The sequence below is a fragment of the Hordeum vulgare genome, chromosome 7H, assembly GCF_904849725.1.
Source record: "Hordeum vulgare subsp. vulgare chromosome 7H, MorexV3_pseudomolecules_assembly, whole genome shotgun sequence".
NCBI lineage: Eukaryota > Viridiplantae > Streptophyta > Magnoliopsida > Poales > Poaceae > Hordeum > Hordeum vulgare.
Genome location: NC_058524.1, coordinates 463,806,676 through 463,830,262, shown reverse-complemented (window position 1 = coordinate 463,830,262; position 23,587 = coordinate 463,806,676). Strand labels below are relative to the sequence as shown.

At 44.5% G+C, this 23,587-nt stretch overlaps 1 protein-coding gene across 4 annotated transcripts; it reads left to right on the top strand.

Annotated features, from left to right (window-relative positions):
- Positions 1 to 10,707: 10,707 nt before the first annotated feature.
- LOC123407631 (elongation factor Ts, mitochondrial) lies at positions 10,708 to 21,174 on the top strand. 4 transcript variants are annotated; one of them, XM_045100809.1, is made up of 9 exons: positions 10,708 to 10,955; positions 11,087 to 11,400; positions 11,492 to 11,664; positions 12,374 to 12,454; positions 13,502 to 13,676; positions 19,499 to 19,683; positions 20,176 to 20,301; positions 20,389 to 20,477; positions 20,821 to 21,174. In XM_045100809.1, the coding sequence occupies exons 2-9, from the start codon at positions 11,136 to 11,138 to the stop codon at positions 20,864 to 20,866; spliced, it is 1,140 nt and encodes a 379-aa protein (XP_044956744.1). In that variant the 5' UTR covers positions 10,708 to 10,955; positions 11,087 to 11,135; the 3' UTR covers positions 20,867 to 21,174. The 4 variants fall into 4 exon arrangements, with proteins under 4 accessions (XP_044956744.1, XP_044956742.1, XP_044956743.1 ...); XM_045100807.1 differs by having other exon boundaries at positions 20,818 to 21,174; XM_045100808.1 differs by having other exon boundaries at positions 10,789 to 10,955; positions 11,124 to 11,400.
- The last annotated feature ends 2,413 nt before the right edge of the window (positions 21,175 to 23,587 follow it).

Sequence of the window (23,587 nt, the reverse complement as noted above, 5' to 3'; positions counted from 1 at the left end):
TTTTCTATCGTTTTAATAATAATATAATAGATAGATATGCATTCCTATCAGAAAAATAAAATTGATACTTTTAGCAGAAATTGTGTTATATCCATTTGTAAACTTTGTTCATTGTTTGTTTAATTAAAATTTATGCAATTAATAAATACTTTAATTCCTACTTAAAACTTGCAAAAAACTTCACTTAATATCTATAAATCCGAATATTAATTATATGTCTATTATTAAGACGAAAATGCAGAGATGTTCTATTGCTCCTTTTTTGCATCACTAGGGATTGTTGCAACATGTTGTAGATATTACCATGATTGCACAATTTGTCGCAATATATAATAGTTATTGCAACACAATGAAGGTGAGGCAAAACATCGTCCTATTACAACCAATACATGTTTTGTCGCAATACAACGCCATTTGTTTGCAACAATGTCTATGTCTAGTGCCTCACTTCGAAATTGTTGCAATATGCGCCAGAATATTACCACAAAGATTTACTTTGTTGCATTACCTAAGCCTCTATTGCAACAAAACGACTAATTCCCGCAACGAAACTTATTTGTTGTAATATCACTGCCATATTACAACGGTGATCCAGTTTGTGGCAATACACGATTTCTATTGCAACAAAACGGAGTACTTAGAGCAACAAAAGTGAAAAGTGGCAATATGTAGGGCATATTACCACGAACTGAAAGTTTGTGGTAATATAGCATTTTATTGCCACGAAAGATTGTTGTAGAAATAAATTTTGTTGCTATAGACCGTATTCCTTGTAGTGAAAGGTGCACTACGGGTACTTCTGAAAGTGTCTGTTGGGTTGGTACGAATCGAGATCGGGATTTGTCACTCCGCGTGACGGAGAGGTATCTCCGGGCCCACTCGATAGAACATCATCATGAGCTCAATGTGACTAAGGAGTTAGTCACACGATGACGTGCTACGGAACGAGTAAAGAGACTTACTGGTAACGAGATTGAACAAGGTATAGGTATACCGACGATCGAATCTCGGGCAAGTTCTATACCGACAGACAAAGGGAATTGTATACGGGATTGATTGAATCCTTGACATTGTGGTTCATCCGATGAGAGCATCGTGGAGCAAGTGGGAGCCACCATGGGTATCCAGACCCCGCTGATGGTTATTGGCCGGAGAGGTGTCTCGGTCATGTCTACCTGTCTCCCGAACCCGTAGGGTCTACACACTTAAGGTTCGATGCCGCTAGGGTTATAGGGAATTGTTATACGAGGATATCGAAAGTTGTTCGGAGTCCCAGATGAGATCCCGGACGTCACGAGGAGCTCCGGAATGGTCCGGAGGTAAAGATTGATATATAGGACGGATGGTTTCGGACACCGGAAGTGTTTCGGGCGTCACCGGTAACGTACCGAGACCACCGGGGGTCCACCGGAAGGGGGCAACGACCCCGGGAGGCTAGATGGGCCAAGTGCGGGAGGGAACTAGCCCCTAGGTGGGCTGGTGCACTCCCCACACTCAGCCCAATGCGCAAGAGGTGGAGAGGGGGGAAACCCTAGGCGCTGGTGGGCCTAAAGCCCACCTAGGGGTTCGCCACCCCTCCCCCCTGCCCTGGCCGCCGCACCTCCCATCTGGGGGGGCTGCCACACCACCTAGGGTGGGAACCCTAGGGGTGGCACCCCCTCCCCTCCTCCTATATATAGTGGGCACTTTGGGGCTTTTGGAGACATAGTTTTCCCTCTCCCTCGGCGCAGCCCTGCTCTTCTTTCTCCTCCTATCTGCCCGTGCTTGGCGAAGCCCTGCCGGGAGACCTCGTCTCTCCATCGACACCACGCCGTCGTGCTGCCGGAGATCTTCCCCAACCTCTCCCTCCTCCTTGCTGGATCAAGGTGCGGGAGACGTCACTGGGCTGCACGTGTGTTGAACGCGGAGGTGCCGTAGTTCGGCACTAGATCGGAATCACACCGCGATCTGAATCGTCGCGAGTACGACTCCATCAACCGCGTTCTAGCAACGCTTCCGCTTAGCGATCTTCAAAGGTATGAAGATGCACTCACCCCTCTCTCGTTGTTGGTCTCTCCATAGGAAGATCTGAATATGCGTAGGATTTTTTTTGAATTTATGCTACATTACCCAACAAGTAACACCCCTCGTGCGGGGCGGCTGGGAAGAACCCGTCGAGCGCTCGGGACCAGTGCCCACCATCTTTCAACACCTGGTGACCTGCCATGATAAAGATTAAAATAAATTAGTACAACATAAAAAATTTGAATAACTGACATGAATAATAATATGTACATGAACAATAAAGATTAAAATATATAATTTAAGTTGTGAATCTTACAAACTAATAATCATCATCAATAAATGCATCATCATCATCACTATCACGCATGTCTTCATGAATGACATGCTCGTCGGGTTCAACGGCGTGAAGTTGTGAAAGGCCTTTCTTTAATCGCTGAAGCATTGACAGGTCATCCGCATCAGTAACCTCTACGAGTTCCAGGTCTTCTGGTTCCGGCTCAGGGGTGGAGTCGGATTCATTGTCACTGTCTACTTCCATGTTCTTGGGTGAAGTACGGCGGTTCTTGAAATGTTTCTTGGAAAGACGTGTTTCTTGGAAGAATTCTCCATCATATGTGTTTGGGTTAATGTGAGGTTCATAATCCTGTTCATTTGGGAGAGGTGGTCTGACATGCGGCGGCACTTCATAAACAACATACCAACCTTCCAGATTCTTATCCGTTTGGCATGTCCACGGTAGATAGAAAACTTGGGTCGCCTGTTGAGCCGTAATATAGACATCGGGAACATCTAAATGGGTGTTTGGATTGATTTTTACTAGTCCTATATGTTCATGAGTCCTAGTCTCCTTCGGCTGGAACCAATAACATTTAAAGACTACGACGTTCGGTGGGTTTTCACCATAGAATTGAAGTTCATAAATTGCTTCAACTCTTCCATAATACTCGATAACACCTTCGCCGATAGCATAGACACCACAATTTGTAGATTTTCGGTCGGGCATAGATAGCTCTTTGCCAAAGGTACGAAAGAGATACCCGTTGATGTTGTATTTCTCAAATGAACGGACCTTATAGTCAAAACCATTAGCGACTTGTCTCAATTCGGCGTCCATAGACTCTGAATTAGCCTACAAGTTTAATACGAAACGATTGTTGCATTAGCCGCAAGTTAGACCAAGAAATGAAATGGTCCATTATTGATAATTACCATTTGTTTGAACCAAGAGATGAAACCGGGATAGCCGCCTCCTGTCTTTGACAGAAGCTCATACTCTTTGACAAAATCATTTTCGATCACCGCTCCATCCGAGAATTTGGCAACGTAACGGCTGTTTGAAATATCCGGGAATAAGAGCAGTTCAAAGGAATTAGAAGTTACGGGAAAATGTGCCGAGAACTCACTCGATGTACGGCCGCACTTCTGTTAGGTTGTTGAAGATATACAACGAAATGTTCCGCCATTCTTCGACATCCAACGTTATTGGTTTCGAAGCATCGGCTGGTGCGAGCTTCCCTTTGAATAGGCTGAGGTTGGACCCACCTTTTTTAGGGTCTGCATCATTGTGCCGAGGCTTCAGATTATGCAAATGATGATTTTTGGCTTCGTAGTGTGCTGTCACAAAGTTTGCCACCTCCTCAGTAATGAATGCCACAGCCATCGATGCTTCAATTCTACGCTTATTTTTACATTTAGCTCAAAGGGTCTTCTGCATCCTCTCAGTTGCATAGCACCAACGATCTTGCACGGGCCCACCCAATCTTGCCTCGGTTGGTAGATGTAAAATAAAATGCTGCATTAGTTAAAGAAGCCGGGTGGAAAGATCTTCCCTAACTTGCACAACAACTCCGGTGCAAACTCCTCCATGTCTTCTACCACGCCAGGCGACAATTCTTTCGCACAAAGAATACGGAAGAAATAGCTCAGCTCTGCTAGTACTAGCCATTCATCCTCAGGAATAAAGCCACGTAACATCACCGACATTACCCGCTCTAGCCATATGTGCCAATCATGACTCTTGAGACCAAAGATATTTAATTTTTCAAGACTCGCTCCCCTCTTTAGATTCGCTGCATACCCATCTGGGAACATCAAGTGCATTTTGACCCACAAGATAATTTCTCTCATAGCTGGCCTTCCAAGATTGAACCAAGCCTTTGGCTTCGACCACTTCTGCTTTCTTTGCCTTCTCGCATGTTTTGTAACGGTCTATGACATAGTGTCTCTTGATCGACTCTAGCCTTAGTATTATCCTTTGTCTTCCCATCTACGTCGAACAATGTACCAAAAATAGCCTCTCCGATATTCTTTTCAGTGTGCATCATGTCGATATTGTGTGGAAGAAGGAGGTCTTTGAAGTAAGGCAGATCTCAGAAGCATGGCTTGTGAGTCCAGGTGTGTTTTGAATTATACCCCTTGAAATACCCTAGACGCTCTGGATCAGGCTCGAGGGCATTTAACTGATCCAGGATCTGTTGGCCTGTCAACGCAGGTGGTGCCAAGTTTTTGACAACTTTAACTTTGGTAAAGTTCTTCTTGTCTTTTCTGAACTGATGGTCAGGATCCAGGAACTGTCTATGCAAGTCAAAGCAAGAATACTTCCGACCCTCCTGCAACCAATGAAACTAAAGAGCTGCCTTGCATTGGGGGCACGAGAACCTTCCATGCACACACCATCCAGAGAATAGTGCATACGCCGGCAAGTCATGCATAGAGTACATGTACCACACATGCATTTTGAAGTTTTGTTTTCTAGCGGCATCGTATGTCTTGACCCCATTATCCCAAGCGTCTTCCAATTCATCCTTAAGCGGTTGCAGGTACACATTCATATTCTTCCCCGGATAATTGGGCCCTGGAATTATCAACGTCAGAAATATGTTCTTTCTTTGCATAATCTGTCCGGGGGGGGGAGATTGAGTGGAATGACAAATACGGGCCAACAACTATATTTGTTTGCCATCATGCCGAAGGGATTAAAACCATCCGTGGCCATGTAGACTCGAGGATTCCTTGGATCTGCTGCTTTATCCTCATGCAATCCATCGAAATGTTTCCACGCTTCCCCATCCGATGTGTGTACCACCATCTTATTCCCATCCGCATCTAGTTCGGTTCTGTTGCCCAATTTGTGCCATGTCATCTGTCTGGCTGTCTCTTCGACCATGAAAAGACGTTGAAGTCTTGGTACGATTGGCATATACCGAAGAACACTAACTGCGATTTTGGTCTGCCTCTTCTCACCCATACCGTTGTCTACCACAAGATACCTCCAAGACTCGCAATTGGGACAATAGTCCAAGTGTGCATACTCCTTCCTAAATAAGACACATCCTTTCTCACATGCATCTATCTTCTCATATGGCATCTTAAGTACATGAAGTATTTTGTCCGACTGGTACAGCTTTGCAGGCATGACATGGCCTTTGGGTAGGAAGCGTCCAAATAGTGTCATCATCGCGTCGTAGCATTCTATTCCCAAGTTGAACTGAGCCTTCAGAGCCATTACTTGTGCAATTGCATCCAACTGACAAAGCTTAGTGTGCTCATGGAGAGGACGTTTTGAAGACTCCAACATTTCATAAAAGGCCTTTGCAGATTCCTCCATCTCATCTTTCGAATCCCGAGCATCATCAAAGTCTTGCACCATGTCTTTGATCCCGGTACCATGCTCGTCGGTGCGACGACGGACCACCTCAGTTCTTGTGCGTTGTATAGACTCACCATGAAATGTCCACATCGTATAATTAGGCTTAAAACCCCTCCTCTGCATGTGTTTAATCATTACAGCCTCTGTCGTCTTTTTATAGTTGTCGCATCCAGGACAGGGGCAATAGTTTCTTTCCTGGCCATTTGCGAATGCGGCTTTCACAAATTCCTTTGTTTTTACAAACCATTCTTTCGTCATCTCTTTCTGACTAGGGTGATCGATATACATCCACGCACGATCACTCATCTTGCCTAGCTACTAAAGACAGAAGAAATATATTTATATATAATTTAGCATTTATATTCATCGGTTAATCAGGTTCGTCATTTTTATTACGTCCAGGCAACCTACACGCTAATAGGTAAAGATAGGTCCTAATCCCACCCGAGTATGTGTAGATTGGGTTCGTTTTCCCATGCTCTGCTCCGGATCCAACGCAAAATTTCGGCAGCACCTCCCCGTTGTTCTCTTGATACACATCTCCGTAATAAACAGAGAGGATGTGCATCCGGAGAACAACAGGGAGGCACTGACGAAATTCCGCATCGGATCCAGAGCACAACATACGGGAAAACGAACCCAATCTACACATAGTCGGGCTGTCCATGGATAATGTTGGACAATTCGAAAGGATGGCGGTTATAAATATGCAAAGACATGCATATTTATAGATGTCACCCTTTCGAACGAGAGACGCATACTGGTCACGCATACTGATAAATTAATTTAATTACCTAAATCTAGAAAGTTTCATTCGGAAACCGAGCCACAGTAAATGAAGGGGCGAGGAGGAGATGAAATTTGTATCGACCCACGAATGCAGGGGCGGAGCTCGTAGAACGCACGGGAGGTCTTCGCACAGCAGACCTCACAGTGACGAGACAACTATCACATGTAAATCCACCCGATCAACACAAATATTCTAATTATGTCATTTTCGAGGAAAACAAGTTAAGAATATAATATTCATGAGCTAACCAAGGTTTTTATGCCATTTTGTAGCTAAATGGGCTAATTATTTCATTGTTGGGGAAAATAAGGTAAGGAGAATAAGATAGAGGAGAAGAAATTGGAGGAGGAGGAGAAGAAGAAGAAATCAAGAAGAAGGAGAAGGAGGAGGAGGAGAAGAAGGAGGAGAAGGAGGAGAAGGAGGAGAAGGTATTCTTCTTCTCTTCTTCTTTTCTTCTTCTTTTCTTCTTCTCCTTCTTATTTTTGTCTTCTCTTCTTCTTCTTCTTCTTCTTCTCCTCCTCCTCCTCTTCTCCTCCTCCTCCTCTTCTTCTTCTTCCCATTCTTTCTATTAAGCTAACTAACTAACTAACCTAACTAACCAAGCTAACTAAACCTATCGCTAAACCTATATAGCACTAAACAACAAAAAAATAACAAAAACAGAATCTATCACTAAGTAACTAAAAAAGAATCTAGCTACCACTAATTAACAAAACAAAATCTACCACTAAACTACCTACTAAATCTACCAACTAACTAAATCTACCACTAAAACTACTAATTATCAAACCTACCAACTAAACTATATATGCCACAACAACTACAATAACAACAACAACTACAACAACTACAATAACAAGATCAACAACTACAACAACTACAATAACAAGATCAACAACTACAACAACAATAAAAAATCATGTCGGTAGTTATAATCTAATTCCAAAAAATCATGCGGGTGCGGGGGGGGGGGGGGGGGGGGTGGGGACTCATCGGGAGGGGCGGTGGCGGGGCCGGGGGTGGCGGGGTGGCGCCGGGGGCGCCAGGGGCGGCGGCGCGATGGTGGTGGCTCAGGTGGGCGTCGGGGAGAGGTAGGGCAGCGGCGCCAGGGGTATGTGGGGCACCAGGGCAGCAACGAGGGCGGTGGGGCGGCGACGGCGGGGCTGTGAGGCACCAGGGCGGCGCCGGGGGCGACAGGGGCGGCGACACGACGATGGTGGCGGCGGTGGGCTTCGGGGAGAGGAGTGGGAGAGAGAGAGAGGGGCGGGGTGTAGAGCGAGCCGTTACAGTGGGTGAGAGAGAGAGAGGGGCGGGGTGTGGAGCGAGCCGTTACAGTGGGTGAGAGAGAGAGGGGCGGGGTGGAGCCGTTACACACGGAGTTAGCGCTTTGCCGTCTGCCTCCGGACTCTTTGCCGTCCGCTAGCAGACGACAAAGAAGGGACTCCAGTTTGACCAAACGTCCCCGCGGTCAGGTGGGCCCATCTACATGTTTGCCGTCTGTTGTGCGACTCTTTGCCGTCTGCTAGCGGACGGCAACGATGTGACTGATGGCAAAGACACTCTATGCCATCAGCCAGTTCTTTGCCGTCTGCTTTCTGGCAGCTGACGGCAAAGACACTCTTTGCCATCAGCTAGCAGACGGCAAAGATTTGGCAGATGGCAAAATACTGTTTTCGAGTAGTGCATATATCACCGACCCACAAAACTCGTTTACAGTTCACGGGAAAACAATTTTGCGGGCCGACGTGGACGGCGGCCGAGCACACCCCACATAGCGAAATTGTAAAAATGGAATATTTGCGGATATTTCGTTTTATAGTGTCGCTATGTGGGGTCTGCTCGGCCGGGACCCGCGCCAACCCGCAAATCAGATGTGTTTTTATCTGAATTTGACACATATGCCACATATTCAGAATTATTAATTCAATATAAAATTAAATGTCATTTTTACAATACATCAATCATTGAAATTATAATAATCTTCTATTTTTAAATAGTTGTAACACTATGTATTTTTCCTTTTCATGCAAGCATACCACATCATTAAGTCATCCATGTGGTCATAAGTTATATTTTATGCACTAATCTATCCATGCAACCATGCAACCTCATTAATCATGCATGTCAATTCGTTTTAGTATTTTTTTGTGTAGACATAGACTATGATGCTACGCATTTTTATATCATGACCCTACATATATTTGTACATTGGACCCTTAGAGCATATATATATATATGTACCATTTTAATATTTTTAGCATCTATTTATGCATATATTTTGTCACGGTTTTCGCAGCAACGCGCGAGACATCATCTAGTTATTGAAATCATCAAAGCAAACTAAATAATTATTCACAGCAAGGGCCATCACCAACATCTGCCGTCGATGGTTCTCAAGTATCGTCTCAACATCTGAGTCGTTCGAATTGGACGAATCATCGAGCAAAAGCCTCTCGCGAGGTCTCAATTCCATCTAAAATCACAAACACGAACGCATGAACCAACTATGCATATCCCATGGGAAAGCACAAGTACTCATCGGCGGCTCGAGGCGGTTGCTCTGTGGCGGTTGATCCTGGGCCGCCGACAACGACTTCGGGAAGCTCGGTTCGACGGGTCCGGGGAGCCGGTGAAGCGTCTAGGTGGAATTGGGTGAGGGGCACCCCGGCGGGGTGATTCCGTCCGCATATATGGCCGGAATCGTCGACGGCGGGCGAGCGGAACCGATGGCAGACGGCTGTGGAAGGGGGTGGGGAACGCGCTAAGACTAAAATGTCTCTCCCGCCAACCGTTTTTTAAGATAAAGGACATCGTCGGGTCAAGGAAAAAACCTGTGTTTTCACGGGTTGAAAGTGGGATTTTAACGTGTCTTTTAATTTTTTTTACAGGTCTGACACATTTACAATGTATAGTATGTGATTGAACTTTTTTTACATGAACCTATATTTTATCAATTATTTTACGGATTGAAATATTATATGAGTTATTTTGTCTCGGTGACACACCACCAGAGCATCCAGCCTCATAGGTGCTCGCCAAGGTTTTCCATTTTTCCATCCATCCTCCATCCAGTAACGAAAAGCGCGGAAAAAGCGAATGGAGTTGTTGAGTGGGCCAGGACGGTCAGATGCGAGTGTGGCAACGATCCGATTGCCCACAAAGTCTCAACGATTGTCTTTTGTTTGGGAAGAAAACATGTCCGAACCGCTCGTCATATCGATATAGATCAGGATGGTCGAGTGATATGTTGCGGGCGGTTAAAGAACCGGCGTTGGAGATGCCTTTACCATTATATGATGACATGTGATTACTTAGAGCATCTCTAACAGGCCCCCTATGTCGCCGACAGGTAAAACTCGTTTACAGTTTATGGAAAAACAGTTTTACGGGCCGGCGCGGGCGACGATCGAGCACACCTCGTGTAGCGGAATTGTAAGAATGGAATATTCACAGATATTCCATTTTATAGTTCCGCTATGTGGGGTATGCTTGGCCGCAATCCGCGTCAACCCGCAAATCAGATGGTTTTTTATATGACTTTGACACATATGCCATATATTCAGAATTATTAATTCAATATAAGATAAAATTTCAATATTACAATACATCAATCATCCAAATTACAATAATTATTGAAATCACCAAAGAAAACTAAATAATTATTCACAGCGAGGCCCATCACCAACATCTGTTGCCGATGGTTCTCAAGCAGCGTCTCAACATATGAGTCGTCCGACTCGGACGAATCATCGAGCAAAACCTCTCGCGAGGTCTCAATTCCATCTAAAATTACAAACACGAACGCCGCATGAACTAACTATGCATATTACATCCGAAAGCACAAGCACAAGTACTCACTAATGGCTCGGGGCGTTGCTGTGTGGCGGTCGATCCCGGGGCGGCTCGGTTCAGCGGTGAAGCGGCTAGGTGAAACCGGCTGAGGGGCGCCCCGGCGGGGTGATTCCGTCCACATATATGGCCGGAATCGTCGGCGTCGAACGGGCGAAACCAATGGCAGGCGGCTGCGGAAAGGGGTGGAGAACGTGTGCAGGTTGAACTGTCCCTCCCGCCAACCGTTTTTCTCGGATAGAGGGCATCGTCAGATTGAGAAAAAAGTTGTGTTTTCGCGGATTGAAGGTGGGATTTTAACGTGTTCCTCAAATATTTTTACAGATTCGACGCGTTTACAGTATGTAGTGTATGATTGGATTTTTTTTACGTGAATTCATATTTTAATAATTATTTTACGGATCAAAACATTTACGAGTTATTTTGTCTCGGTGACACAGCAACGAGAGCATCCAGCCTCATCGGTGCTCGCCAAGGTTTTCCATTTTTCCATCCATCCTCCATCCAGTAAAGAAAAAGTTATTTTTCGTTTTTCTTTTTCTGCTCCTGGCTCAACCCCTTACGAAACCCTACTGCGCGCACCCTCCTCCCGGCTCCCAGTCTCCCACCCTCTGGCGTTCGGCGGCGGCGGTTGAACGGCGGCTGGCACTGTCGGATCTGCAGGTGGGGCTCCATTCCTCTCTTTATACCTGCGGTTGACGCCCTCGCTGCTCTCTACATCTGGCAGCGGCGGCGCCTAATCGCCTTTTATGCGCAACTGAATTTGGCTGCTGTGATGTGCGTTGCCTGTGTAGTTTTCTGAAGAATTGCGTCTGTCCGCTCTTGGTGCAGAGCGATCTGAGAATGGCTTGGGGTCAGGCTGCTAGAAGGCCCATACTAGGGCTTCTGTCTCGTGCTCAACGACAAGCTGCTCGAGGGTATACTTCTGCGACGTTCGAAACTCATCTGTCGAGCAATCATTTTGCACAAAATGGCATGATCCGTAGGAGATTTAGCTCCGAGGTGCCTGCTTCGGAGCAAATGAATCTTATTAGACAACTACGAGAAAGAACTTGTGCTCCGATCAAAGATGTCAAGGCTTCGCTAGTTACTTGCAACTGGGATATTGGTTAGCTCTTCTTTTTTCTTGCTTTAGCGCAGCTTTGTTGAAAATGTGTATATTCCCTCTATTCTTATCCCAGTTTGTTGATTTCTTTCAGAGGATGCACAGAAGGATCTAAGGAAAAGAGGGGTGATATCTGCTGCCAAAAAGTCTTCAAGGACTGCCGCCGAAGGTTTGCTAGCTATGGCACAAGATGAGACAAGGGCTGTTGTGGTTGAGCTAAACTGCGAGACCGACTTTGTTGCAAGAAATGACGTGTTCCAGTATCTGGTCGGTATCACCCTCGGCGACATGTTTTGTAATTTATTTTATCTTATAATTATGCTGAACCGTCTTAGTGTGGCAGAGGCATCCTTTTAGGTCCATATCCTTAACATAAGTATATGGAAATTAGAAAATGATTTTATTGCTAGTTGTCATAAGTGGAAATCATTTCTTCATGACTCGAACAGTATCATTTTAATTTTGGAAAAAATGGCAAGACGGTCGATTTTAAGATTGTAGGTGATTGATTTTTAAATCGGCAGCCCATTGTCTTTTGGATGGTAGAATATCAAGCCGATATTGTATGGATTGGCAGCTGATTATTAGAAAATCAGGCCCACATGTCTTGTACATGGGCGGGGGGGGGGGGGGGGGGGGGGAGGGGGGAGTATGGACGATGTACCACCACCACCAACTATGTTGTGTTCGACCTTATGTTATATCAAACATGAATAAGAATTTTCTAACCATGGATAATCAGCTTTCTTATTTTTATCTGATAAACTCCAACTTCAAACTCTGTTATACTTGTATCCTTGAAGTACTCTGTTCACGTCATTTTTACATTCTAGGATACTACGATATTAATAACTTCTGATATCATATTGAACACAGCATCAGAGTGTACTTAATTAAATGTGCCTATTGATTATCTGTGCTCTCATATGAGTTCAATGTTGATAACTTTTCTTTTCAAATTTCATTTGCCATGCAGGCTTCATCCTTGGCGAAGATGGCTTTGTCAGCACAGGCTCCTGGCAAATTGGTTTTCCCTTTTGCTCCTGCATATTTGGAGGTGTGTAATTACCTGTTGGTTAATTTATTGAACAACTATTGCTTTTATCATCTTCCCCGCTGAGCAGTTCCAGTACATGACATATTGCATCATTGCTTATATCTACCAATGATATCTGTAGACTCGTCATTACGAACTCCAAATTATTGGATTTTAATTAGACGGGAGTTCCATATTGATTTAGTATTCCATTTGAACTGGCTTTGTGATCAAATTTGTGTATTGTATTATGTCGCGACCTAATACGATCTAAGCCTTATGGGCATCAGCTTTTCATCACATATGGAGTCGGTTTGGTGAATTGCTAGAAAGTACCAAAATAACCTTGATCAAGAAATGGAGATTGCGTTATAGTGTTATGCTGCGACCTAACAACAAAGCCTTTAGTCCCAAACAAGTTGGGTTTGGCTAGAGCTGAAATCCATAAGATCTCGCGACCAACTCATGGTTCCGGCACATGGATAGCTAGCTTCCACGCACCCCTGATTCAACATGAGTGAAAAAAAGATCATAGTAAAAATAAAGGGGTTTGCAACACGAAAATAAGTTACTGTAATGAAGGTGATGCAGCCTTAGCACTGCAAGTAAGAATATTTATGTTATGTGCCGTTGACTTCGTGAATGTATGTTTGAGACTAGTTTGTCATATATTTGGTCTGTGATTGGTGAGGAATGGCATGGATGAATGGGTGGTAATGCTTTTGAGGGTCATAATATTCAATTATAAAGGCGATGATTGGTGACAAGCATCAAGCATCTGAAACGGAATGAAATTACTTCAGGATTTTTTGGCTGGATTTCCTATTTTGCTTCTGTTACATTACTTTTGGAATAATTAAGTATCTGTTTCTCAGTTGTAGTGCCTTGCGGTGCTTAGCAAGGTGGACAGGAAATTTTGTCTTGCTAATTTTTTTAGCCTAATAATGTCTGATGATCTATATAAATTGAAGTGTCTGCAATACAGCTGAGCTTATTATATGTTAATCCTCTTTTTGTTATGTCTTTTTCATGCGTGAGAAACAACTACATTGCTCCCAATCTTTGCAGGACATGACTATTAATCTAGACCATCCTAAACTCAGTGGTGAAACAACTGTTCGAAATGCTGTTACAGAAGTTGCTGCCATGGTTGGGGAGAATGTAAAACTCAGAAGAGGTTTCATGTTGTCCACGACTGCACATGGCGTCGTTTCATCTTATCTGCATACCTGTCCTCAGCCAGGTGCACAGACGATGTTATTTCAGTTTCTCAAGTTATATCAAGACCATATGCCCGTCATTCTTCAGATTTCTGTTCCTTCATTTTCATTAGCTAAGTTTGATTGTTAAACACTACGAACAATAGTTTTCAACCAGAGCATGCTTGTTCCGTTTATTTTTATCACCGTTTCATCCTTTGTAGGCAACCGGATATCATACAGTGTGCTCTTGCTCCACCTTCTCAGTTTTATTATAATCTATTGTATTGGTAGCAGGAGACGAGTCTTAGTTTACTTTTGCAAAACTGTTGGCAGAAACATAGCTGTTTAGCCATACTACGAATAAATTTTAATTTCAACAACTACTATTGAATTTTGTACTAGCAGTACACCATTAAGAAAGCGACACAATTGACAACAACAACAACAACTACAAAAAAGCCTTTTAGTCCCAAACAAGTTGGGGTAGGCTAGAGTTGAAACCCATAAGATCTTGAAAACAACTCATGGTTCTGGCACGTGGATAGGTAACTCTGCCACACCCCTTCAGATCTCTCTTCACAGACTCCTCCCATGCTAAGTTTGGTCTACCCTGACCTCTCTTGGTATTATTGGTGAGCTTTAACCGTCCGCTGTGCATTGGTGCTTCTGGAGGCATGTGTCGTATGTGTCCAAACCATCTCAGACGATGTTGGGCAAGCTTCTCTTCGGTCGGTGCTACCCCAACTCTCTCACTTGTATCCTCATTTCGAACCCGGTCCTTTCTTGTGTGGCCACATATCCATCTCAACATGCGCATCTCTACCACACCTAACTGTTGGACATCTCGCCTTTTAGTTGGCCAACATTCATCGCCATACAACATCACATGTTGAATCACCGTCCTATAAAACCCACCTTTTAGCTTTTGTGGTACTCTCTTGTCACAGAGGACGCTAGAAACTTGGCGCTACTTAATCCATTCAGCTTTGATTCGATGACTCACATCTTCTTCGATATCATCATCCTCCTACACCATTGACCCCAAATATTGTAATACCACGTGTCCTCCTTGTGCCTAGTAGTACTGAAACAACACCTCATGTACTCAGGTTTAGTTATACTAAGTCAAACCTTTCGATTCCAAGGCCTGTCTCCACTGCTCTTAACTTTCGATTAACCCCTGTTAGACTAGCACCACATCATGTGCAAAGAGCAAACACCATGGGATATCTCCTTGTATATCCCTTGTGACCTCACCCATCGCCAAAGCAAAAAAAATTAAGGGCTAAAACCTGACCCTTGGTGTACTCCTATTTTAACCGGGAAGTTATCAGTGTCGGTATCACTTGTCCCAACATTATCGTACATGTCCTTGATGAGGGTAATGTACTTTTTGTTTCTCCCAAGGCCATCACATGACATTTTGTGGTATCGTATAGTAGGCCTTCTCCAAGTCAATGAACACCATATGTAGTCCTTCTTTTGCTCCTTATATCTCTCCATAAGTTGTCGTGCCAAGAAGATGGTTTTCATCGACCTCCCAGGCATGAACAAATTGATTTTTGGTCACACTTGTCATTCTTCTTAAGTGGTGCTAAATGGCTCTCTCCCATAGCTTCATTGTGGCTCATCAAATTGCCACACTTCGGCAGAACGACCTGTGACCATGGCTCTTACGACCGCACCTGTTCTTGGCGTGGCAGTTGCCACCTTGATCTCGTTGCTGCCAGCTCCGTGTCCGGCGACTCCAAATCAAGCATCTATGTCGTGCGGCCTCACATCTCCCCTGTTGTGCCGCATCCATGTGATGCTCAAGATAGGATCCCACAAGCTCCAAGCTCTCGCAATGGAGGCCACTCCGCCACCGTTGCTCGCTGCCTTGTCTCCTGCTGCAGTGCTCGCCTATCGCAGGTCTGGCCCAGTCGTTTGTGGCTGGATGGTGAACTTCAAGGTTGTGACGACGATAACTCCGACCTCAACCGGTCCCACTCTGCCTCTCGGCGCCGCATTCGGCTTGTCCCCAACAGTGACTCCCAATGGCGTGGCAGCTACAGCGTCCCGGCTTCCTCTCCCTCTATCGCTGCCTCCGGCGGGTCGTTGTTTCGTGCTTGCAGATGTAGTGATGGAGGTCATTGCAACTTCTGGTTCTAGTGCCCGATGCGTCGCCCCTGCTGTCGCAACCACCTGCCCCCCAATGCCAGCCTCACGAACAACCTCCTTCGGCAACGGTTGACCTTCTCTGTAGGTCTCACGCGTGCCATCATTGCGGGGGACGACATGCCTCTCGCGCGTCCAGGTTGGGGTGATTGGCATGGATGCTTCCAAGGGGCGTCGTTTGCGGCTTCTGCGGTTCCTCTGGGTGGTTTGCACCTTGTTATGGGGCGCCGCTCGCGGCCCTTCACGGCCGTCTGTTGTCCTGCTTCCATGCCTCTCCCAGGGTCATCGTGCTTGCGACTGTAGGGACCCAATCCGGTGCTCGGGTTGCCTTCATTTTAGCTAGTCTATTTTTGATCTGCTCGGCATCACATTGATCAGACTACGACGTGCTGCTCCATAGCCTACACCAGGTGTCGCGCTACTACAACCCGCCCTCGGGGAGCAGACCGGTGGCTTCGAACTGAGCTTCACAACTGCCTTGCGTGAGTTGGGAGTGTTTTGGCGAGAGCGGAGACCGCTCTCACCAACCTCGAGATTGTGTCGGTTGTGTCTTTGCATCCTAAGCTCCAGATTGGTTCTGTCGATGCACGGGATGCTTGCCTCTATGGAGATTTATCTCCTCGTGCTACATCCTGCCCGTTGTCGCTGCCTGTGGTGTTGACCACATCTGGGAGTGTAGTCATTGCCGAGGTCGTGGCTCCAGTGTTGCAAATTATGCCCGAGTTGCAAGAGTTATGTGGGGAGCCCTCTTCGCCTCTTTCGATGATGCTTCCTAAGAAGATGGCCTCGCTAGGGGCCTTGGTGATGCCCTCGACACGCTCATCACTGCCGGTGGAGTCCAGCCAGCCGCTCACTTTTGTGGATCAGGTTCAACAACTACGTGTGAGACTTGCTTTGCCTCTGTCTATGGAGCATATGGAGGTCGACTCACCGGCGATCTCGTGTAATGGACATGATTCACCTTTGTCATGTCTCATGTGAGCAACTGGTGGCGCCTGATCCCATTGTGTCTGGTGATGTTGAGGCGGTCGATATATTGGCGCCTGATCCTTTGGAGCTCAAGTTTCCCGCTTTTGTGGACCGTGGAGGTTTCGACGTTACGGTGACCTACTCGCACATGACCATTGGGCAGGTGGAGTCTTACAAGGTCGATGGGATTCTCTTCCAAATTGAGCTTTGCAGGTTGCTCGCGTGTTTGGAGGCGGCTAGCCCTGGATCCGGCAAGAGGATTGTAGAGGAGGCTCTTAGGAGCAAAAGACAGAAGAATGACGCCATGGGAAAGGAGTTTGCAGTTGCTTGATGGCTGGTCATAAGTGTCTTGTGTTGTCCTTATGTGGCTTGTCTTCATGGATTTGGTGGTGCCCGTGGTTTAGGTCGAGGTACTCTCGTTGGGGGTTCTTTGCGATGTAGCAGTGTGGGTGTTGGTGGTCGTTCGTAAGGTGATCTTGCGCTTATGGAGTTGCATACCTTGTGAATAGTCACATGTGGTCGGTTTGTATTGGTTTTCGTCTGGTTTTCCGTTAGTTAACTAGTCAATTCTCTCCTGCTTAATTAATCGATGAGGCAAATCTTTTGCCTCCACTTCGATTTTTTTTGTATGGCTCATCAACTTAATTTCATGGTAATTAGTACAACTTTGAACATCCTCCTTCTTGAGGATTGGTACTAATATACTCCGCCTCCATTGTTTGGGTATCTTGTTTGCCCGAAAAATGAGACTGAAAAGCTTAGCTATTGTTTTGTCTTTGAGGCCTTTCCACATCTCAATGGGGATACAATCAGGTCCCTTTCATTCTTTTTAAAGCCTCCTCTTTGACCTCAAAGACTCATGGATTTGTCATAGAAAACGCCTGTTGGTATCATTAAATGAGTCATCTAGCTCAATGGTAGAGCTCTCATCCTCTCTATTGAAGAGCTTGTCGAAGTATTCTCGCCATCTATGCTTGATCTTGTCATCCTTCACCAGAAGTCTATCTGCTCCGTCCTTGATGCATTTGACTTGGTTGACATCCCTTGTCTTCTTCACTTGGACCTTGGCCATCTTATATATGTCCCTTTCGCCTTCCTTCGTATTTAAACGTTGGTAGAGGTCCTCATATGCCGGACCCATTGCTTCACTCACAGCTCACTTTGTGGTCTTCTTTGCCACCTTGTACTTCTCTACGTTGTCCGCACTCCCTATCTAGGTGTAAGCGTCTGAAATAGTCTTTCTTCTTAATAGCCTTATGGACCTCATCGTTTCACCACCAGGTATCTTTAGCTTCGCTTTTACTTCCACTGTTCACTCCAAACTCTGCTAAAGCCACCTTACGAACGCAAGTCGCCCTTCTTAATAACCCTCCCCTTGAAAGACGGAGCTGCCTCCCCATTGAGCTTCCACCACTTCGTTCTAGCAACTTTGGCACGCTTATGCCGCTGGACACGAATCTGAAGCGGAAGTCAGCCACCACAAGCTTATGTTGAGGGACAAACACTCTCTCTAGGTATCACCTTACAATCTAGGCAAGCATACCTGTCTTCTCTTCTTGAGAGGATGAAATCAATCAGGCTCGTGTTGACCACTACTAAAAGTCAATAGGTGAGATTCTCTCTTTTTAAAGAGGGTGTTAGCGACGATCATGTTGTAGGCTCGCGAAGCTTAAGACACCTCTCCTTGATTCCTGCTGCCATAGCCAAAGCCCCATGCATCCCTTCAAAACATGTGTTAGATGTGCTTTTGTTGATATGGATGCCTACTCCATTTCTGTTTGTAGTTGCCCCCGTGCACCACAACTTGAAGTCGATATCCTTCACCTCCTTCACCTTTTGTCCCTTAGTTTCTTGGACGCATAGGATATCAACACCTCTCCTCACCGTTGTATCAACTAGCACCCACAACTTATGTGTCAGGGACCCTACATTCCAGCTACCTAAGCGGGTCCTACTAGGCTCGACTAGCTTCCTTACTCTTCACACTTGTCGAGTCAAATACGAAGACCCTTTCATTTTTCACTACACCTGAGCGTCCATGTAGCACGCCACTAAGGATGCGATGACCCGATCCTTGCTCACATATAACCGTATCCAGATCAAGATACGGTGCGCCACCAAGGGGGTGACGTCCCAGCCCTTGCCCATTTAACATCACACCCAGATTCGTCGAGTCAAATACGAAGACCCTTCCATTTTTCACTACACCTGAGCGTCCATGTAGCACGCCACTAAGGATGCGATGACCCGATCCTTGCTCACATATAACCGTATCCAGATCAAGATACGGTGCGCCACCAAGGGGGTGACGTCCCAGCCCTTGCCCATTTAACATCACACCCAGATTCTGATAGGGCGCGTTTTTAAGAGGGTCACGCCCCAATGATTTTCTACCGGGTTTCATCTCCATAAGGGTAGCTGAGTTTTGGCATTAGCTCGCCAAGCCTATCACAACCCTCCTCCTTCACCCGGGCTTGGGACCGGCTATATTGAGACAACATAGACGGTGTTAAAATGACACAATTGACACTTGACCTAAAACAGGGAAGCCTTGTTTCTGTACTCCTAATATAAATTAACACGTTAGATTAATCCTACTAATAATCTCTTTCCTAAGATGGCCAAACTCAGTGTTATGCAATTGTTCCTGTCATCGCTCATTTTTTTCATTTTAACCTCGCTTTGGATAAATGGCACATTTGCCCGTTCACTTAGTTGATGCATTTTCTTTCTCCAGGTTTGGGCCGCATTGCTGGATTGATTACATTAGAAGCAGAAGATAGCAGTGCTTCCCTTGATGCTCTCAAGAGAGTTGGGTCGTCTATCGCAATGCATATTGTTGCAGCAAAACCATTATTCTTATCAAAAGAACTGGTTTCTGCTGCAGCTGTGGAAAATGAACGTGACGTGTTCCGAACTCAGGTGACCTTATTCTGACAGTGCCTAGAATGATTTACAGTCATATACTCACTTGGCTGAGTAGTTGGCATCCATTCACTATTATACAAGAAATGGACATGCACTTGTGTGATGAATATACTGATCAGCCGGTTCTTAGGTTTTCATCTTGATAGAACAAACAAAACAATTTTGCAAAGAAGGGAATGGCTAAGGATAAGCCGATGCATGCATCGCCATAAGATTTTTTTGGATTAAAAGAAAGAAGAAACATGGGTTGCAGAGATGAGAAAGATCACACAAATGGAAGCAGCCTTGTCATATCATAATATGGTGATTTTTGAGTAATTTCAGGACAGCTGTTTGGTTTGATTTTAGAAGTGGGCAGCATTTACACTGTTTATTTCCATGAGTTGAATAAATATGTTTTATGACATGGATCCTTAATATGAGGGTGAGCTGTGCATGCCAAGTTACTTCAGAAATGACATGACATACTGTTTTGTGACATGTTAGGCCGAGAGTTCAGGTAAACCCCAAATGGCCATAGAGAAAATGGTGGAAGGCCGATTGAAGAAGTATTTTGAAGATGTTGTGCTTTTGGAGCAAAAATACGTTGTTAATGATAGCACAAACATTAAGGTAAGTTGGCAAACCTTTTCCTTCGATGATTTATGGCTGTGAATTGTGATCTCTAATAGCTTTGCTTGTTGGTATCATTCTTTTCAGACTCTGCTGAGTGATTTGTCAAAGGAGGTTGGTTCTAAAGTAACAATTGGCAATTTTATCAGACTGGAAGTTGGAGAAGGAATTGAGAGGTACAATGTGTGTCAACTGACATCTCTAACAGCTAGTTTATTTATAGGCTTTGTTGTTGGGTTCTGCAGTGTTTTTGCTCCATTAATCTCTTTTGTTATGCATACTGACCTCAGTGTCATTAACAGTATACAGAATACATTAACTGATGGTCTATCTTCCATCCATCACAAAACTAGATTCAATTTTCTTCAGGTGTCGTTTTTTTATGGAAATGGGAATACAAACTTGTGTCTTACTAGTTCTGGCACTTGAGTCTATTTTGACACAACTCATCCTCATTTCTTCATCGCATTTTGTTTGTTTATTTGATCAGTTACTAACCACAGCTTTTGTGCTCAGCAGACGCGAGGAAACAGCGAGGCCTGAAGCTACGGCTTGTGCTGCGTAAATGCGAAGAGCTGAGATGAATCAAATGCCATGGTTCTTTTCTCCTGAGAATTTATACGGGTCCTCATCTTTTCTCCAAGGGGATGTTCTTTTCTGCAAATGTATAAATGCCCATCAATCAATTAGCTAGTTGTTGGCAAATGAATTAAAAAGGAACCAGTAAATTGAAGCAAACTGAATAATGCACAACTGAAACGAAAGGCCACGCATATTGAGACCTGCAAGGCTGCCAATGTTGGGGTTTGCTCTCTATTTGTCTGATTTAACTGCGGTGTGATCGAAATAAAGATTGCAATAGTTAAAAGAAAATTTTGTGCATGCTGTCCCTGACGTATTTTACCTTTTGATCTTGTATTTGTATTTGATATGCGTATTTGACACCATCAGTTGCCATATACGACTGGACCGTAGCCTTGCTTTTGCTGCGTGTCATGTTCCTCTCTGGTTCCCTTGTCTGTAGAGAAACGGTGTCCGTGTCAACCAAAGTGTTTTACCCGTGTTGGTTTGTCAATGCTGGCGGTGTGACCAGTCCACAGGAGATGCAAGCAAAATGGCCTTGCATAGGATCAACAGAATCCCCATAACGTTTTGATCTCAAAACGTTAGGGGAATTCTGTTGATCCTTGAACATTAGCACCAACATCTCTTGGATCAAAGCGTTAGGGGAATTCTGTTGATCCTTGAACATTAGCACCAACCCTGGATTCAAGAGATAAAGTTTTTGATGAGTTCTTTATCAGATTTCAAAGTGGATTGGGTTCGTCGATCAGCTAATGTTGCCCACGCATAAATTTGCGAAAGCAGGAGTAGGTGATGAACTTTGTAAGGTTTGGTTGGGGGTTCCCTTGGATTTTGTGTTGGATGTAATTTCAGATGATATTCTTACCTTTGTTAGCTAGTTAAATAAAGCGGCAACATTAACATTAAAAAAAGGTTAGGGGATTCCCTTGATAAACACTGTTGAATAAAAGAAGTGTGGCAAAAGAGTATTCATTTCTAGCCTAGACTCATCAAATTCCATGAATAAAAGTTGAGGTACAAAACAATAGGAAAATTGCTTCTATAAGTCGAGAACTAATGCAAGTGAAGAGTCATATGAGAAATACGGGGCATCTCCAGCCGTGCTCCCCACGAACCTTTTTAATCACTGGCATTGAAAAAAAATCGCCTAGTCGCATCCCCAAGACGTCGTCTTGCGTCGGATTTGACCAAACTAGCCTCGACGGTTTCAGGCCGAACCCAACCCTTTCGAGGAGCGGTTGGGGACGTCCGACGCTATTTTTGTATGCATAAATCCCATCGGTCAGCCTCTCTCTCCTCCTTTTTTTTTGCTAGACCCGCCACATGCATGCAAAAAAGAATATATCCCCTCTCTCTATCTCTCTCCTCACTGGTCGGCTGGTGTGGGGACGCGGCTGGAAACCCGAACCCTCCCAAGTCATTTTTTTTCCGATTAGCCTCGAGGCGACGCTATTTCAGCCTTTGTGGGTAGGGTTGGGCGTTCGGTTTATATGGTTAATACGGTTCGGTTTATTTGATTCTATATAATTTCGGTTTTGGAGGAATAGAAATCGAAATAATCGTTCAAAATTTAGAAACCGGACCTTATTAACCATAATATATTGGTTCGGTTTGTTTGGTTAACCGAAAATTCCAAATTCATGCACTTGTCAGTATAAGTGTAATGACTCAAGAGCATTGATTTAGATTGTATAATATGTAAAAAGATAACCACAAGTTCTAGCAACCTTAATATTATTCTATGGTTTATTCGGTCAAACAAACTAGTAACCATAATTAAGTAGAAAAAGCACATGAAACGTGAAATGTATTATGTACAGAGAAATGTTTGATGCCTCCATACTGCTGCACTTTCGGAAACAAGATATTACACGGGGTATCCCACATATCGGTTTGTTCGGTCTATTCGGTTTCTGGGCATCAAAAATCAAACAAAAACAAAACACCGAACGACCTTAAAATTTTCCACCGAACCAAAAATCAAACCACCAAATAAACCGACAAATCGGTTAATACGGTTCGGTTCGGTTTGATTTTTCGGTTTTCGGTTTTATAATGCCCACCCCTACTTGTGGGCACCTAACGACTGGAGATGCTCTTAGCACCAAAGCGTCTTCTAAGATGCTAGTTGAATTTTATATTGCAATGGACATGATGATTCCGTTTGTCTTTTTTTGTCATCTGGCTAATCATTTTTTCATATCCACACTTTTAAGCAATAAAATATAGGAGCAATTCAACACAACACAATACAACAAGAAATCAGACTAAAATGGTGAAGTTTCTAAAACAATAATTGTTTGGTAGAATAGGATGTTGTCAACTACTTTGTGGCTATATAACAAAACTCCTCGTCCATAGACACCATGAATGGTTGCTAGATCTATATTTGTATTTTGTCAATCATGCCACAATCACCACTCCTCGTCCATAGACACCATGAATTTACTTGATGAGTCACTATCTTCACCACCGACAATTACAAACACATATAGGAGTGTTCCATGGACCATGGGTGCCATGAAACCTCCTATAAAAAAGTTGAGCATCTCTACCTCAATTCAACTATCCAATGGTGCATTTTGTTGGGTTAATTATGTTGTTTAGACCATATTCAATGGTCTATGATGCATCAGTTAATTTTAAACACCCGTATATGATCAGATTTGGACACATCCCCACGCATGGCAGATGGTTAAAC